Source organism: Hippocampus zosterae, chromosome 5 (assembly GCF_025434085.1).
Source record: "Hippocampus zosterae strain Florida chromosome 5, ASM2543408v3, whole genome shotgun sequence".
Classification (NCBI taxonomy): domain Eukaryota; kingdom Metazoa; phylum Chordata; class Actinopteri; order Syngnathiformes; family Syngnathidae; genus Hippocampus; species Hippocampus zosterae.
The window spans coordinates 20,909,571-20,924,907 of record NC_067455.1 but is presented as its reverse complement, the minus strand read 5'-3'; the positions used below and the strand labels follow the sequence as shown (position 1 = coordinate 20,924,907).

The window sequence follows — 15,337 nt, the reverse complement described above, 5'->3', positions numbered from 1 at the left end:
CTGCAACATCGCGTGGTCAACAGGGAGAGTACCTCTGGATTGGCAGACCGGGGCGGTAGTCCCTCTTTTTAAAAAGGGGGACCGGAGGGTGTGTTCCAACTACAGAGGGATCACACTCCTCAGCCTCCCCGGTAAGGTCTATTCAGGAGTGCTAGAGAGGAGGGTCCGTCAGGAAGTCGAGCCTCAGATTGAGGAGGAGCAGTGTGGTTTTCGTCCCGGCCGTGGAACAGTGGACCAGCTCTACACCCTTAGCATGGTCCTTGAGGGTATGTGGGAATTCGCCCGACCAGTCTACATGTGTTTTGTAGACTTGGAGAAGGCGTTTGACCGTGTCCCTCGGGGAGTTCTGTGGAGGGTGCTTCGTGAGTATGGGGTACCGAACCCCCTGATACGGGCTGTTCGGTCACTATACCACCGATGTCAGAGTTTGGTTCGCATTGCCGGCAGTAAGTCGGAATCGTTTCCAGTGGGCGTAGGCTGCCCTTTGTCGCCGATTCTGTTCATAACCTTTATGGACAGAATTTCTAGGTGCAGCCGAAGCGTTGAGGGGGTCCGTTTTGGGGGCCTCAGTATTACATCCCTGCTTTTTGCAGATGATGTGGTGCTGTTGGCTCCTTCAAACGGGGCGCTCCAACTCTCACTGGAGCGTTTCTCAGCCGAGTGTGAAGCAGTTGGGATGAGAATCAGCACCTCCAAATCTGAAACCATGGTCCTCAGTCGGAAAAGGGTGGAGTACCCCCTCCGGGTCGGGGAAGAGATCTTACCCCAAGTGGAGGAGTTCAAGTATCTTGGGGTCTTGTTCACGAGTGAGGGTAGGAGGGAGCGGGAGATCGACAGGCGGATTGGTGCAGCGTCTGCTGTGATGCGGACGTTGTATCGGTCTGTCGTGGTGAAGAAGGAGCTGAGCCAAAGGGCGAAGCTCTCAATTTACCGGTCGATCTACGTCCCAACCCTCACCTATGGTCACGAGCTATGGGTCGTGACCGAAAGAACGAGATCCCGGATACAAGCGGCCGAAATGAGTTTTCTCCGGAGGGTGTCCGGGCTCTCCCTTAGAGATAAAGTGAGAAGCTCAGTCATCCGGGAGGGGTTCAGAGTCGAGCCGCTTCTCCTCCACATCGAGAGGAGCCAGATGAGGTGGCTTGGGCATCTGATTCGGATGCCCCCTGAGCGCCTCCCCGGTGAGGTGTTCCGGTCATGTCCCACCGGGAGGAGACCCAGAGGAAGACCCAGGACACGCTGGAGAGACTATGTCACCCAGCTTGCCTGGGAACGACTCGGGATCCCCCGGGGAGAGCTGGAAGAAGTAGCTAGGGAGAGGGAAGTCTGGGCTTCCCTGCTAAAGCTGTTGCCCCCGCGACCCGGCCCCGGATAAGCGGTAGATGATGGATGGATGGATGGATGGATGGATGGATGGATTTTCTGGGGAGCGGCCTGGTGAACTAGTGGTCCGCGTGTTGACCTCACAGTGCAGAGGTACCTGGTTCAATTTCAGCTCCCAATTTCAACTTGTGATTCTTTCACTACGTACATTCATTCATTCATCTTCCGAGTCGCTTGATCCTCACTAGGGTCGCGGGGGTGCTGGAGCCTATCCCAGCTGTCTTCGGGCAGTAGGCGGGGGACACCCTGAATCGGTTGCCAGCCAATCGCAGGGCACACAGAAACAAACAACCATTCGCACTCACACTCACACCTAGGGACAATTTAGAGTGTTCAATCAGAATGCTACGCACGTTTTTGGAATGTGGGAGGGAACCGGAGCACCCGGAGAAAACCCACGCAGGCCCGGGAGAACATGCAAACTCCACACAGGGAGGCTGGAGCTGGAATCGAACCCGGTACCTCTGCACTGTGAAGCCGACGTGCTAACCACTGGACTACCGGGCTGCCCCACTACGTACATATTTACTCTTATTCAAGGACTCTTTTTTTTTTTTTACATGTCATATTTTTCAAAAGTAACACTAATACAATTGAGTGCACATTTATTCTGCCACCTCTGTCCTTGTGTCCTTATGGAAAAGATTAGACTGATGCCCTAAATATAATAGTAAATAATAGTTCCATCAGTAGTATACAATAGAATATACAACATTACTCAGTAAAAATACTCACAGAGAGCTTTGCTTAATGTTAGAAATGTGCACTTCAAATTACAAATGTGGAGCTATGAAATGACAACTAAAACCTCAATATGTCACAAATGGAATAAGTGTGTACTTCACTAAATTATTTTAGGTTTTTTATTTAGTGGTTTGATTTAAGGTGTAATATTGGGTGGGTCTGAGGCCATATTCCAGATTTGGGTTTGCATAACAAGTTCTATTTCATAACAAGATGTTTGTTAAAAAAGTTAAACTTAGACAAATATTAGATATAATAAAAATACATCATTGTTTTACTTTCTAATAAGCCCATGAGACTGTTTTCTATAGTTTCAGTTTTGTTGGAACAAAAATATTTCAGAAATCAATAGGTGGCGGTAGTGAGTAAAAAGTGTGTGTATTGAATTTAAATGAAAATACACACAAAAAATCATTTTTGGTATATTTGTGAGGACCTCTCTGAAACTTTGAGAGATGCCTATATAAACCCTCTAGAGGCCTTTAGAATGAAAAACTTGTGAGGACTGGCCTAAATGTCCTCACTTGTCAAAAATGTCCTCACTACGTTGGTCTTATAATCACAGTGGTCCTCACAAGTATAGCCGTACAAACACACACACACACACACACACACACACACACACACACACACACACACACACACACACACACACACACACACACACACACACACACACTACGCCATGATGAGAAACAGCCTGAAAAGATAAAAGATAAATATAAGATAAAAGATAGAGAGCAACAGTTCTGATCACAAGCTGCAATTGCAGACTGCTGAGAGCTAACAGCTTCCGGTGACGTAATCACGCGCCACCGTAAATTCAAGATTTACCTGCTTTATTTTATTTTTTAAGTATTTATTTTGGTGAAAATGAGACTAATAAGATGATTAGGGTGCAGTGTACATTAACACAAAAAATATATATTACTAACATGTACAAATACACACAAATGGTTGTTTTTGGGTTTTTTTTTCTCCTCGACATTGCTCGGATCTACTTGGGACCTGTCTTAGATCTACCGGTAGATCAGGATCGAGCTAATGGGCACCCCTGACCTAAAAGAATCCCTCCCAATGCATTTACTCATTTTTCCTAATGGTTGAAGCGCTTGTTGAAGCTGAACTAGTTTGTCGTTCACTGGTGACATCCAAAGTGTTCGATTCGTCTTGTGCATGCATTCACAATAACTTTGGCAGGTAGCTTCGTTGTGTGACGGTCACTGAGATTTCACAGTTTCACAGCGTCCCGGTCATTGCTTTCTCAGACTGTCCGTTCCAGACAGTCTGGTTTGCTCGGTCTGGTATTTATTAATTATAAACATGCTTTGGAATGAAGGCAAAAGACTGTTGGATATAAATTATTTCCATTTCATGGTACTTATAGGTCCGTGCTTCTGATGGTGTTTGGACCGGCTGAGAAAGCCATGAAGGCCCTTACTGCATGCCACTGCATATAATATGACCAAATGGAAAAGGATCATATAAAAGTATTAACAAAAATACTATATTAGGATCTAAAATATCTCGATTCCTTGCTGACATGTAGTTGGCTTTGGGCATCGCCACACCTTCACACACTAGTCTTTATCAACATTCCCAAAAGAGGTCCATGATTTGGGTTACTATGATGGGCCTTTTTAGTTTTTCAGGCCTCGTTTGTTACGGTAAAGCTTAAACGCCTCAACATTTGACGAGACTCTCTCACACCAAAATTCACAGATATGTATCAGTGTTTTAAACCTAATGTGAATCCAACATGACACATTTAAGCAATTGGAATCATAGTCAATTTATTGATTAAATTACCGGTACTTCATTTTGTAGTCACAATGATTACATTTTAAAATGGTAGTCTGTGATGTTTCCTAAAATGATAAATGTTGTTTTCTCAGTATTGATAAGTATGTAGAAAGAGATACTGGAAGGCCGGTCAGTCTAAATGTAAAACAACGCTGTCCTCATCTCGTAACAACCAGTGGATGTATCTCAGTGTAGTATTCTGCGATCTATATACACGTTTGACTTCATCCCCTACCTCAACTTTGCTGACTAACTGCAATGTAATTTTCAATTGAATAGTTCGCGAGTGGCGGGAGATATCCTTCTGGATAATTGATTGCAGATGAACACAATTCAAATTATTTATTTGGGTCGCCAAATATGCTTGGATGCCTGCAGATTTACAGGCTTCCAAAACAATTTAAAACATTCCCTCGTTCCCCCTTTTACTCTGGTGAAAGTATCAAATACTTGAGTCCCTCTTGAAAGCTAGCAGCCTCGGTGTAAACGTGCTTTTTGTATTATTGAAGGAAACTGATTTAAAGTGGATGCGTCTGCTTCCGGTCTTGTACACAAGATTTTTTTTCCCATTACTTTTGCTCTGTAGTATCTGGGTTTGTGCAGTATCGGTATATCAGTGTGCATGCATGCATATGTCTGCATATGTGCACAGGCAAGGTGCGGTGTGTAGTTTAGGCTGTCTTTTTTTCATGCCGTTTTTAAACAAGTTAAATAACAGCACTCTTTCAAGGGAGTTACTGTGTGGGCCTCTGTCAGACAGCTGCAGGCTGCTGTGGGTTTGTGCTTGATGATTGATAGTTCCTTTAGAGTGTTTTTTTGTGCCAGTCGGCCATATTTATTAGGCCTTGGTAACTGGACATTGTCATTGAGAAAAAGGTGGGCAGGTGAGTGCAAGTGACAGCAGCCATGAGCAAGGGGTCAACTTGCCAGGGGCCCATTTATTGAAAGGGAGAGGGGGGGAGTCAATAGCAATGAGGTCATCTTAAAAAAAAAACCTAGGGACGCGTGGGCTGTAGGTGCAGGACCATTAAAAGCTGCCCAACATGGCCTTTTGTTTTTTCACTCGAAAAGACGAGATTCTCTCATGAGGTGCTGTGTCATGGCCTGTCAACTCCTGCTGCGTCCTAATTCTATAATAAGAAGCTCTTTATAGATGCAAGGCTTTCCTGTCTGTTCTGCATGTCTGAAAATATTGGCCACACCTCCGGCTGATAAGATAATTGACTCAAATCCGATTTAATGCCGCATATGCATCAAGGCGATGAAATACAATGATCATTACAGCACACCCCGAATCCAGCTGAATGAGTCACACTTGGAAATTTTTGAGCCAATTGTACACCTTAGCCAACTGTTCTGTTTGTGATGAAGTTTTGCAAAAGAGAGGAAAAACCCTGACACCATGGAAATGGTTCGTTCGGTGACAGTTCCTGTTTTCTAATTCTTGAGCACAACTGAGTGCTTAGAGAAATAAATGAAAACAAAACTATCCCGGCCAAGCGTGAGCAACTGGAGGCACACAGCCCCCACTTTCACTCAATGTGGCCCTCAAATAGGTTAATGCCATGGAATGAGTTCTAAATTTTAATACCGGTAGTTGAAATCACTGAGCAGCAGCTATTTAAAAAAAAAAAAAAAAAGAAAAACAAACAAAAGAAAAAAAAACAGGCAAACTCGTAGCTGCCGGCAGCAACCATTCAACAATAACACATGAGGCCACTGTGCAGGGCTGTGCGCACTTGGCTGCGGTATGCATTTCTCATGCGCGCAATTGGGTCTGAGCAGTGTTTTGGAGTGAAAGTCATTATGAAATTCTGTGATTAGATTAGATAACTTTAATTGGCATTACAAGTTTATTGAAAACTAGAACCAGTCAGTCTGCCAATTGAATGCCCCTTTTAAAGTAATACTGAAGTTATGTTGTTAACACGCGTGCCAAAATTTAATAAATAAAAACATCTGCGTATGCAAAATGAGGCCCTGAAATCTTGAAAAATAGAATTCTACTCCCAGCTCTCAAAAGCTGTGGCCATTTCCATTGAATGCGTTGACAACACGTCACACACGGCCGTTACCTTTCACTGCCACATCACATAGTGGTCTAGCGAGCTAGTTGGCCAAAAAGTGGCTGGTTGACTGGAATGACTGCACTCAGTACTTTTATATTGGGGTAAGGCAGTGGCGGGCCGTGCATTTCAACCTTCGGCCTTCAGTGACGTCACATACATTAACACAATATAGGCTCGTCAGGCAGCACTTAATTTCAGGAGCATTTGAAACCATCAAGTATGCATTCACAATTAAGAGCAGGAAACTAAATTTACAGATATTGTAAAAAAAAAAAAAAGATTTAAAAAATACTAAATAAAATGCCACCCAAATTACGCTGTGTGATCAAAAACAAGTCTGTCCAATAAATTGTGTTATGTCGCAGTTTCATATAATACACCAACCACACAATAACAAAACAAACTCTTCTTTGAAAATAAAATTAACAAATCATTTGCATTTTGAGAATAACTGAAAATGTTGAGCAGCTGAGATTGAACGAATTTTAGTGCACAAAGCTGACTACAATGCTCGATTATAAATTGCAGGTGAGCTGATTTATTTGTTACATTTTTGCATCTTTGTCATTTTATTTTGTAACCATTAATACTAACGAAATAAAATAACAAGAAGAAATGTAAAATAAAATTCATTTACTCACCAATGTAGTGCCTGTTAACTGAGCTGCATATCTACGCGAGTGTTCCCAAACTTTTTTAAACGCACCGTAGCTAGTAAGCTACGTAAGCCGTGCTCTGATGTTTCCTTATTGCCTTGGTAAAACAACTTAAATTGGTAAATCCAGTGCAAGGTCTGTCTTGAAAATTGTGTGGAAAGTAGTCCTGCAACCAGATCATTGTCTTCTCCTTCGGCCATTTTGGGTCAAAATGCAGCAACAGCTCCCTTTAGCAGGCGCTAATCCAATCACCCAACACGCACGACCAGTGTCGACGTAAGCCCTTCTCGCTGGCCCTGGCACGCAGACTCGTAATCTGATTGACTATTGCAAGCTGACTGTGCCTCTTCATTTACAGCGCACAGGGGCCTGCTCTGTTATTTCTATTTGCAGTTGCTTACGACACTTTTCAGCAAAGTTTGCTCTCTCTCACACTTACCTTTCTCTCTTTGTCTTTCTCACTCTCTCGCTCTCCCCCTCTCCTTCGCCCTCTCCCCTTTATGTATACAAGACGCATGCACCTGATTTGATATGTTGAATATGCTGGTGCAATTTTGGGTGCGTTACCCAAAAAGTTGCTAGTTATAGTCACAAATGGCTTTTACAAAAAGTAATTTAATTGCTATGTGAGTTACTGCCTTGACAAAGTAATTCATTACTCAGCTAAATAAATGTGATTTTTTTTCTATTATGTTCTTTATATAAAATATTCATGACATCCAAATGAATAATCAAAACCATTTCAGAACATTTGGCATTTATTTAAACTCACCAGATTGTAATTTACCACAAACATAAAATTAAAAATGTTTGAAAATCAAATAGTGGCCCGGTAGTCCAGTGGTTAGCAATTCGGCTTCACAGTGCAGAGATACTGGGTTCGATTCCAGCTCCGGCCTCCCTGTGTGGAGTTTGCATGTTCTCCCCGGGCCTGCGTGGGTTTTCTCCGGGTGCTCCGGTTTCCTCCCACATTCCAAAAACATGCGTGGCAGGCTGATTGAACACTCTAAATTGTCCCGAGGTGTGAGCGTGGATGGTTGTTCGTCTGTGTGCCCTGTGATTGGCTGGCAACCGATTCAGGGTGTCCCCCGCCTACTGCCCAAAGACAGCTGGGATAGACTCCAGCCACTCTTAAACAGACTTAAGAGTCTGTTTATTGACTCTTAAACAGTCAATAAAAAGAAGCATGTTAGAATATGTGAATTTATAATCCAAAGGTAGGTGCAACAGCGGATTCACTTTTACATGTACCAAGGCCCATTTCCACTCTAAATGGGTGCTCATGTTTCTTCGATATCACGAATGTTGCCTGAGGCTGGAAGCACACTTGGGCACGAGGGGCTGTACAAACACAGGCCGTGGCGTATGAACACAAGCAATTATGTTACTCAAACTTGCATGCGTCACTAAGCACACACACCCACACATTTGCACCTTGTGCTCTCTATCTCGGATGTCATTTTGCTCAACGCAATGCTCACCCAGGGTTCCATGAATCAAAACTCATCCATATCCAGAGCCAACACACAACGTATCCGCAACATACGCAGGAACAAATAAAAAGCAAGAATTACCTGAGATTCATTTACTCGATAATGACTTTTTCTTTTGTCATTAACTTGTATCTCATGCACTGATTCATATTTGCTGGCTCAGAGCCAATCAGAGTGATTTTTCAGACGCAACATGGAAAGAGTTTGTCCTGCAGGGATGCAAGTGCAGTTTATGCCGGAGCTGTACACGGAGTGACCGACTGATAATGAGGGATTGCCTTATGGACGGTCTTTAAATATGTAAATCTCCAGTTACATCTCTATGCAGATCCGGAGATATCCGCAAATCTTCTCACTGGTGAGAGTTTTCAGAAGCCTTCGTTTTTAATAAAAACTCCGGGGAAATATATTTCCCATTTTCAAAATACCTGGCTACGTGTAGATAAGGCCTCATTAATTATCCTGTTCTTTTGCAGTTCAAAGCTGTGGGTTCTCTGCTTTAACACGGTTCCAGCCAAATGTCTGTGAAAAGTGTTATCGACCACACATTCACTGCATTGCTTTGTCAGATACGCTAGCTGTGTCATTCTTAGGTTAGCTAAGCATTTAGCATGCCTTCTCCGTCTTTTCTCGCCCTTCATTTGTGAGTGTGATACTTGTCAGAAATGTAGCTTCTTCGCGGTCGCAGATGAGATGATTACTGACTTAGTAGCAACTCCGCAGTATGTTTTGGTGCACTAGTAACCAGCTTGAAGCTGTTGCTAGCTACCTGCCTCTGCGCAGAGCTTCCCTCGACCTCCTGACTACCCGCAACCTGTGGCGTTTGTTTGGGACCGTCTCGTGGTTCTTTCTCCTCTGATACTTTATTTTGACAATGTCTCCGCCTTTGAGTCTCAGTTTTGCTATTCAATATGTATAAAAGAGAGCAGCACGTTAATTGTGACCCACAAACAGTGATTAAGAATCACTTATTTTGAGCCTTGCCATGAATGGTAAAATCACTTTCCCATCAAAGGCATGGACATACATGGCGACCATTTTGGCAAGGTGTACAGTCCCAGAAGAAGAAATTGAGCATAGACATTTGATTTGCATTGCTATAGACACATACAACAGTGGTAGTTTATCATTCGCATGCGCTCGTGCATCGCCCTTCCGCCAAGCTGAGTTGCATTGAAAGGGACAAAAATTAAGTAATGACAATGAAATACGCTAATATTAAAAGCACTTGAAGATATCAATCAGTTTTTAAATGAGTGTGATAAATAAATAGTAAACAGTGAACGAGTGAATTTCTTTCAATTATCTCTGGCGTCTCACATGATAATGTACTTCCGGTTTGGGCGCACATAACGTGACCGAAAGACTCTTGTTAAAATTGTGGTACGCACAGTAAGTCCTCATGCAACACACCTGCACTGGGCGCTTTTTGTCAGTGATTTCCATCGCCCCCAGCCAATAATGTTTTAAGAAAGTTAACTGTTAGCTCTAGTGCCAACATCATTAACCGTCTGGTTCAGTGTAACTCATCTTTGACAGGAACTTGCCACATTCAATATGGCTGCCATGTAGCCATGGCACGTCTACGTGGCAGCTGTATTGGATGTACCTCAGCCATGCTTATACATTGCATCTAATTTTGTTTTCATATTTAAGTCAGTGAAGTCACTTTACCAGATTTTGAGAGAATGTGGAGCCTGGGCCACATGGGTAAGAATAGGCATGTTGGATTTATGGACTTAATCATAGGTTTTTCAGCAAATTACGTACATACAGGATCAAGTGCAACTACAGTCGTCACTCTTGCCTTGACCACGCTCTTCGGCTAGCGTAAGAAAGGAATTGGCTGTGTTTTGAAATATTGTGGTAGAATGGCAGACTGGTTAGGGCTTATGGTTTTATCAGTAAACAGTGATTATTTTTCTTTTGGGAGTTGGATCCACAGGTGGAATAACTTTGGTTCTGCCTTTTGTTTAAAAAAAATGCAATGTTTTAATTAGAATGTCATGTAATAATTTGAAACTAAACTCAGCTTTATTTATACATCACTGCACGCCAAATGAAATTGTGAGACAGGGCTAGACATCAATGATAAAAGACAACAATTTAAATAAGGAATGTTTAATGTTTTTTGTCGGTAATGTGCAATTTAATTAATAATAGAGGTGATCAACTAACATGATTGGCCCAATGAGACATCAGTGCCGGTGGTCGCAGCACAGCCGTCCATATCGTCCATATTCGTTGCACGAATGTGTAATGACAATAAAGCAATCCAATCCAACATAAGGCCAAGTGAGACACCACTATTTTATTATGTGTCTCACAGTGAACCTGGAGTCTGATTTTGTGACCTGCTTGTCTACACGCTACTTTTTAATTAATGTTAGCCTTAAATTGCGGGGGCAGGCATTTCTCTGGTGAGTTTTTCCTGACTGACAAAATTTTGGTCTGAGTTGAAAAGTCAAAAATGACAAAGTCATCAACAGAAGCTGGGGCAAGGATTGATGATGGTGTAATATTCAGAGTGAATAATGTACAAGAGTTTTCGTCTATATAACATTTTCTGATTACCTTACCTCCAACTTTGTCCAGATTGTGTCAAATAATAAACAAAAAAATAGTCGTCCGACATATATGCATTGATCCAGCCAAAAGAGACCAGCAGAAAAAGAAAAAATCTGACTAGTCAGCCAAATGATTGCAAGCCAAAGAGGAACAAGACAAGTGTCCATTCACTATGCGTGCAAAGCAGCAAAATGACTCAAAACACACTGCCAAAAAAAAAAAACTTCATCAAGGGAAAAGGTGGAATGTCTTTGACTGGCCAAGTCACTTACCAGACCTTAAGCCAATGGAGCATGCATTTTGTCTCCTGAAGGGGAGCCTGTGTGGACAAACCCCCAGAAACAAATAAGAATTGAAAGAGGCTGCAGCAAAGGCATGGAAAAGTATTTCAAATGAAGAATTCAACAGTCTCGTGAAGTAAATGGGTAGCAAGTTTGATGTAGTTATTGCAAAAAAGGGTTATCCCACCAAACATTAAATGTTAGCCACTTTCAGTTCACTTGAATGTCTGCTCCTATACTTTGGCACACTTCAAGTGGCTGACTACCAACACAAGATAGTTGTTTCTCACATTTAATGTAAAAGATAGACTGCCAAACCTCTGTCAAATATTCATCTATTAATCAGAAACCCAAATGTCTTGAGTGTACAGCAAAAACAAAGAATTTAACCTTGGCGTTCCACTACTTTTGGAGTGGACTGGATATGATCGTGATAAAACATGTGACTCTCATCAGCATCAGAGTTGCCCATGCATGGGGTTCGTGCACTAAAATTAGAATTATTTGTATCTCCAAGGGGCTCATTTCTCAATTTGGATGAGCAGACAGAATGTGTTCTCTTGCTTAAAGCCCATTTCAATTATCACTTAATCACCCATCTTGAATCGCTCTTTTGCTGTCACAATTCAAATGATTCTTTTCAAATTAGTGAAACGTCTACTTATAGTGACTTTCATTTTTGTTCTGAGCCTGAGAAGCAAAAACATGTAAGAACTAGGAATAACCGGAGATTGCTTCTCTTTCATAAAACACCGCCAATAGATCAGTACAGTATGTATAAACTCGTAGTTGGAAAAACTGAATTGGCAAAGCACCAAGTTACAAATAGCATGTGAACTGATAGCGTAATTAATTGTTTTGGTGGGTCCCAAAAGACAAACAATGAGCAAATCAAACACATCAGATGGAGCATTTGTCACATTGCAGCCTTTAAATAGTGAGCAACTTTTATGTAATTGGCCTGACCCTCTTGCTGTGTCTCTTGAGTTAAGGCTGGCCTCAGGTTAAGGATGTTGTTTGGATCTTTTGCTATTTGAGGACATGCCCCAGACAGCAGGACAAGTTTAATTGGGTCGTGCTCATGTAAAGTGTGTCTATGGATGAGTGATTATGTATGCATTTTGGATTATAATCTGGTGCACTTCCTGTGAAGCTCTTTCAAGACAGTGCAGTAATGTGTGTCGTGTGCTTATACCGGAGGCCACGGGAGAGGACTAATTCTGCCTAGAAGCTCACAGGCAGATCAAAAATAAAATGATGTTTATGCAACAGTTTCATTCAGAGTATTTGTAGTATCTTACACAGTGGTGGGAGGTTAGTTTCGGACCTAGGCCTTCACTGAGTATGGAAGTGACCACCTCCTAATAACTCCATCATGCCACTAAAATGCCAAATAGCTACACCAAATGTGGTTTTAACGAAGAGACATACAGTTCGTTTCACATGTTTGAGGATAACATGTAGGGCTGGTGCAAATAAATCGTTTTAGAATTGATTAACCGATCGATTATTCCTTCGATTACTTGTTCTATCGATGGTAGATGTAAAAACGCAGTGCGGTGGATTGCTACCTTTCACACAGTTTCGCAGTAACCACAGTTCAAAATCCTAGTCACGACGCGAACATCCTCATGGGTATGTCAGACCCTCATTCCAAGCCTCTGCCTGTGTTGAAATAAGTGGGGTGCATCGGAAAGGGAATCAGGTGTCAAAACTATGCCAAACATAATCACTGTGGCGACACCTGACGAGACGTGCCTTCAACCATGGAAAATCTCACTGACTGTAGTGTCAACTTTCCACCAAGAGAAAAAAAAGTCAGGAATAGTTGCGTTAGCGTACAGTGGATTTATGTTGCCTGTGAATGTTTGTGTGGATGGCGCCAATGCTTGAGTGGAAAAAAAAATGCTTCATCCATATTTTTAGATGGATTTGGTTGACTTTTCTCCTCAGCCCCAGATGAATGAATGCCATGAATGCTTAAAATGAAAAAGGTACGTTTATCTTACAATGTATCACCTCCAAACAACTTAAAACCGCTACATGACACTACAGGAGTCCATAATCAATATGTATCAGTATAAAAATGAATTATTCTGCTCATGCCATCATACTCTGAAATTGCATAAAATATCTCATTTCCTGGTTCAAACAAGCCACACAGTAACAGTGTTGGTTGACTTATTCTCAAAGTCCAGTTTTTCCTTAAAGTGCCCCTTTAAAGGTAATTTGTATTCATGTCTGACATTGTCCTGCACCATAAATCAATCATTGATTCACTTCAAGGTCAATCAGAGGCAAAACATAACCCAACCAATTAGAGGACGGCAAAACTCACTTGTCACCAAGAGCCTTTGTGAAGGCGCTGAGTGGTGAATTAAAAATTTGGATAAAAGAGGAAACGACAATTTCAGCGGGGAGTGTGTATGTGGTGTACTTGTGTGTGTGTGTGTGTGTTTTCCGGGTCAATGCCAGCTAAAGACAATAGTCTGTCGGGTATAATTTTTTTCCCATTTTATCATACAGTTCAAGTAATACAAGGATGTTTCTGCTGTGTGCATGTTCGCCGGTACTAACGTTTCTAATCACGTGTGTAGGGCTGTTAGTCAGTCTCGTCTTTATTTTCACTGTGAGAGATATTTGAAGTTGTATCATCTTCCCCTGTTCCCCTCCTTTTTCTTACGATTGTGTTTCTTTTGCACCTTCTTCTGATATTTGGCAGCTGGCTGGTCGTGGGTCAAAGGAGAACAAGTGCTCTGTAAAAGCAGTGGAGGAGATGCTGGAATCCATGCAGATAACCATGTCCTAGGCGTCCTCCGCCATGACCATCCCCCTTCCTCCTCTTGGAACCATTTGGCAGTTCAAATAGACCAATGAGTTTTTGGTGAAACTTAATCTAACGTTGTTTTTTTGTTTGTTTTGTTTTGTGCCCTTTCAAGTTTGGGTCTTCCATCATCATAATGTGGCACAATTCCCACAGAAGTATAACTTGCTTTAATGTTTTATATTCCGTTGTCTGGCTCGACCTAACAGGCTACAACAATGTGAACAAGACAGAGAAAAAGATGCACATGAAAAGCTATTTATCGAGACTGCGGAGACCTCTCTACAACTGATGGATATGTAAGAAAATTTGCCTTACAGTTAAATCTTGTAAAATGTCTTAATAAAAGTTGAACTGATGACGTGTTCATGTTACAGGTTTTGTTTTTCTATGCTTTCTGGTACATTTCCATTGACTGAAATGTTACAGCTCATTGATACTTACTTAACCTACTCTGCTGTCCTGGAGCAGTGTAGGGAACAATGTGTAAATCGACGATTCCAAAATTCTTCCTTTCAGTTATCGGAGGCAGCAGCTGCATCAACTTCAGCAACCCGTATAACGTCTCTGTCATTTTAGTTGGAATACAGCAGAGAACAGTCTGCTTTGAAAGCAGAACGAAAACCCTCACAGAACATTCAGTGTTTTGAGGTTCAGACTTTTGCTCCCCAGTTGCCTGTTAAAATGGAGCAAAATGATCTGAAGTCTTAAATTGTCACTCAGCCGTACAATTTCTGGTGTAATGTAAATATAAGGCTTTAATAGTGCGGGCCCCTCCAAAAGTATTGGAACGACAAAGTCAATTCCTTCGTTTTTGTTGTAAACTGAATACATTTGGGTTTCAGATCAAAAGAGGAATATTGGATATAAGTTCAGAATTTCACCATGTGCGTCTAGATGTGTTAAACAACTCGGGACAGAGCACTTTTCGTTTGAAGCCACTCACTTTTCAAGTAAGCAAAAGTATTGGAACACGTGATTTGGTGGATGTTTCTCATTGCTCATGTGTTGCTTGAAAAATTGATTACTTTGTGATTGTTTTTGGCTTTGGGTTTTACCTGTGAAAACTGCAATTGCTCAAAAGAAAACGTGAAGACCACAGCACTGTCCACTGGAGAAAGGTAAACAATTTTGAATCTGAGAGAAGAGGGAAAATCCATCAGAGCTATTGCATAATTTTTTTTTATTGCATAAATATTGTGTATAGCCACATTGACAATGAGATTAAGACGAACCTCTATCAAAATGATGACAAGGCCAAAGAAAAGTGAAAGAAAGGATCTACTTTTGATCCGAAACACACAAACTCATCTATGAAGCATGGTGGCCGTAATGTCATGGCTTCAACTTGCATGGCTGCTTGTGGAACGGGCTTACAAGTCTTTATTGATGATATAACTCCTGATAGCAGCAGAATGAATTGTGAAATCTACAGTCATTTAGTTTAGCAAGTTACGGAAAAAATGCATCCAAACTAATCAGGAGTGGCTTTATCATGCAAAAAAAAAAGACCCAA

The 15,337-nt window shown here is 41.8% G+C and overlaps 1 protein-coding gene across 1 annotated transcript in view; it reads left to right on the top strand.

Moving 5' to 3' along the window:
- The window catches only part of emc2 (ER membrane protein complex subunit 2), a 68,863-nt gene extending 54,671 nt beyond the window's left edge, over positions 1-14,192 (top strand). The window contains exon 11 of the mRNA XM_052064837.1: positions 13,720-14,192. Within this exon, the coding sequence (XP_051920797.1) occupies positions 13,720-13,806 (87 nt within the window). The 3' untranslated portion in view covers positions 13,807-14,192. The remainder of the gene's footprint in view (positions 1-13,719) is intronic.
- Positions 14,193-15,337: the final 1,145 nt, after the last annotated feature.